This window comes from Ceratotherium simum, chromosome 33 (assembly GCF_057802395.1).
Source record: "Ceratotherium simum simum isolate JZ-2026a chromosome 33, ASM5780239v1, whole genome shotgun sequence".
Taxonomy (NCBI): Eukaryota; Metazoa; Chordata; class Mammalia; order Perissodactyla; family Rhinocerotidae; genus Ceratotherium; species Ceratotherium simum.
This window is the reverse complement of record NC_141932.1, coordinates 8,043,169-8,047,045: the sequence shown is the minus strand read 5'-3', so window position 1 is coordinate 8,047,045 and position 3,877 is coordinate 8,043,169. Positions and strand designations below refer to the sequence as shown.

Below are 3,877 nucleotides of genomic sequence, written 5' to 3'. Positions count from 1 at the left end.
CTGACCTCCTGAAGCGGACCCAGTCTCTCTACAGTGGGAGGCCCACACACTCTGCCACCGCCCCACACTCTCCACCTGCTCCTTGTGCATGCCCTTCCGCACTGAAGTGGGCTCAGTTGCCAGGCTGCAGAGAATCCAGTCACCAATCTATGCAGGCCCACAAGTTTCCTGAGGGCTTGTTGTTGGGTGGGGCCAGTCTCTAGGGTGGGCTGCCTGCCTTGGCTGAGCTGGATTAAATCAGTGCTCTAGCGGGTGGGGCAGACCCTGGGCTAGCAGGCCCCAGGGGGAACTCTAATGACATCTGCGTCAGCATGCCAACACCAGGCTACAATGGCCGCCACCAATGTCCCAGTCCCTGGAGAGGTCTCACCTCTCACCAAGATGCACTCAGGGCCTCTCAGGTGAGTCTCTTTTTACCAAAGCACTGTGCACCTTTCTTTCTGGTGATTTTAGGTTGCTTTCTGAAACGGGTGAGTTTGTGCATGGGCCCTTAAAGAGCTGGTTTTAATTTCTTTGTGAACCAGCTTTTCTGGGGGTACTCCCCAATGTTTTAGTAGCAGACAAAGTCAGATAGTATGCCACTCATCTCGATTGTGCTGGATCCACAAAATGCCCACAGCGGGGGTGCTCCCAGCTCAGGGCCTCACTCCTCCAGGGAGGCTGCATACCAGTGGGCTGCTCCCTGGCGGCCGTGAAGCTGGTGGCTTGTGAAGGTGACGTTTTTCCTCTCCAGAAGGGAGTTTCTGCCTCTTCTACCTCAGTTAGGATTGTCCATTGTGGCAGGAGTTCCTCTTATCCAGTTTTCAGTGCTGTCTCAGGGGTAATTTTTCCACGAGTAGTTGTAAATTGGCTGTGTCTGCCCGAGGAGGTGAGTTCAGAGTCTGCCTACACTGCCATCTTGACTTCCTCTCCTGAAATTTAATTTATTTTTAAGCTTAAGTCTATGGCTTTCATTTATCCGTGAGAGAAATTTCCTTCCTACAGTGTCTTGAATGCTGATCTCAATGAGTGTTCCTGTTTTATGGAAATTTCCTACTATCCCATAAGTATTAATGTCTGAAAAATTTTTTATATCAGATTGAAAGTCACTTTCTTGACTCCAGATTGTTTCAGGAACTGCTGTTTTAACACAGCATAGACTCTGAACTTCTCCACTGGAAATCTTAATAAAATTTCTATTACATCAATATTAACATGATAATATCATATTTCATTTACAGTTGCTATTGATTTTATTGTTTGTTTAGGATCAGAGGCTCAGTCAGTCTTCTTTACCCCTCCCTCATAATGTGAATGTTTCAAAAATATGCTTATATGCTGAAGGAGTCTAAAGAAAAACAATTCACCACTGTGAATATACATAAAATTGAGAAATTTATGAAAAGTTTAGGAGATTCTGTATTCCAGTCCAAGTAAAGCAGATCCGAGATACTCCGGAGTCTTGTCTCAGGAGACTGTAGGGGCTGACAGTTGGGAAACATGCAGCTATTGGCGTAGAAGTGTTCCTCAGCCACCAGCTGGGATGGTTAAAAACTGCTAAACAAATGTGGAAGACAGAGGAGAGAGTCCACAAAGACACAAACGTGCTCACCAGGACAAGGATGCTTTGCACAGCTGTGGACTCAGGGGAGGATCTGGGAGATAGATTTTTCCTATGCATTTATTGGACCTGCTGCTTGTGCCTGTGCAGGATGAAAACCATAAAGCCGCTGGTCCAGACCATCAGCACCAAAGAGAAACCATTATGACCCAATGTAAATGCTACGTAGATTTTTGGTGTGATGTTGCCATGAACTATCATGTAACAGTAGCCATAATCTCTTCTCCGTAGGAAGTTTGCTTTGTTCCTTTTATCAGTCATATGCGGAGAGAGGATAATATTTAGCATCATGTTCAAGATCCAGCAGAAGGTATTACAGGTTGCTATGTAGTTGGAGGCTTTCACTTTAAGCTCTGCCCACCTGGAGTTCAAGGGGCAGATAGTGATGGCCTGGAAGACACTCAAGAGGCAAATGGTGCCAACGGACACATCCCTGCTCACTCTGTGAACATAGAAAACATGTTTGCATCCAAAATTGTTGAGGAAATTCTTTGACCCTAAACCTGCCATTATTTGGGGAACTCCTTTAGAAAAAATAACTAAGAGGTTGGCTACAATCAGATTCTTGACAATCAAATCTGTGGACCTAAACTTGCATCCTGCCAAGTAAAGAAAGAGATAAAAGTAAAGAACAGAGAAATTCCCCAGAATTCCAACTATAGTTTGTAGTGAAAGGATCATTCCTATGGCCAAATCCATGGCAGCCATTCTGTCCAGTCCCAGGAAGTGCTGGTCATCTTCTGAGCCAGAGATTCCTGCATGGAAGTATGAGACGTGAACTACATGCATCATGTCAACTGAAATCCAATATTCTCCAGCTACATTCATTCTCACATGTAAATAGTTTTTTTTTTTTATAGTTTTTACTTTTGTCGTGTTTCTGAGTTGAGTACATAACATTTAAAGAGCTTTCACAATATGTATCAGTCCTACAAAGGCCATATATGTATTACATCCTGTATTCTTCCTCCACTAATATTTGGCACATCTACAACCTCTGGTATAACTTCCGTGTTTGTGTTAAGCTTCATAGCAAAAGAGACTGTACTAATGTGATTAAGGTTACAGATTTCCTTAATAAGGTGACCTTAAAATAAGAAGTTTATCCTAGATTATCTGGGTAAGACCAATGTAAACACACGAGCTCTTAAATCAGAGAAGTCAGAGATATGTGGTCAAAGATAAAGTAGAGATTAGAAGCATGAAAGAATTTCACATGTTGTTTCTGTGTTTGAATATAAGGGCTGGAAGCACATGAAAATTACTAAAAAAAATGAATTCTACCAACAACTGTACAATCCCAGAAGCTGATTCTCCCCTTGAGATGGAAGAGAAGAACTCAGGCTCATTACTTCTTGATTTGGGATGTGTATGTTCCTAACCGGAGTACTAAGCTAAATAAGCCAAAATATTGACCTATGTACCGTGAGAAAAATACATGAGTATTGACAAGCTGCTAATTTTGTATTAATTTCTTATGTCAGAAATAAAAAAAAATAACACATGTAGGAATAAGTTTAATAATAAAATATTTAAAGAATATAATACAGTAAAACTAGCCATCAATTGCCCCAAGACTAGCTTTTTTGTTTGAGGTGTACCTTATTTTTTATGCAATTTCATAACATGTCACACTATTTCAGAGTGTGTCACACACACTATTAACATATATGGATGTTTTTCAATATTTACATAAATATTGTCATATTAGGGTTATACAATCAAATTTCTTTTCTCAATCAGTGATCTGCAAAGACAATATTTAAAGCACATAGTCAGAAATACTACATCACATTCATGTTGATTATCAATGAACCACCTTTACGGAAACACCCCCTGTTTAGACATTTACAGAGTTGGATCTGTCTGTCTCCTGCTGTCACACACATCCTAGCATGTGCATAATTGATCTTGATGATTTGTGCACATGTGGATTATCCAGATATTTTTTGAGACATGAGATTCCTTCACCTCTATGATTACACATTTTCACACTGAGTGGTGAATTACCAAAGGACACTTGCACATAGCTACAAAACAAAGTATCCCACTGTGTCCCCACATAAGGCACTCTTTATGATTTGGTTACTTTTCTTTTTTGGTGCCTCCATAATGTCTCCCCCAGGATGGAGAACCTGAGGAATACCAGAGGCTTTGAGTAAAAACAAGTAATTAAAGAGGCCTCCTGCTTCCAAAATGGTGGAGCCCCTCCAGCCCCTTCTTGTACAGAATGAGGTTAGTTCCCAGGACAATGTCTTGGGCTGAGTCACTCTTGGC

The 3,877-nt window shown here is 41.5% G+C and overlaps 1 protein-coding gene across 1 annotated transcript; it reads right to left on the bottom strand.

Annotated features, from left to right (window-relative positions):
- Positions 1–1,375: 1,375 nt before the first annotated feature.
- LOC147912768 (vomeronasal type-1 receptor 4-like) lies at positions 1,376–2,308 on the bottom strand. Its single transcript, XM_087422344.1, is given in 1 exon segment — positions 1,376–2,308. A coding segment is annotated over 1 exon segment (933 nt).
- Positions 2,309–3,877: the final 1,569 nt, after the last annotated feature.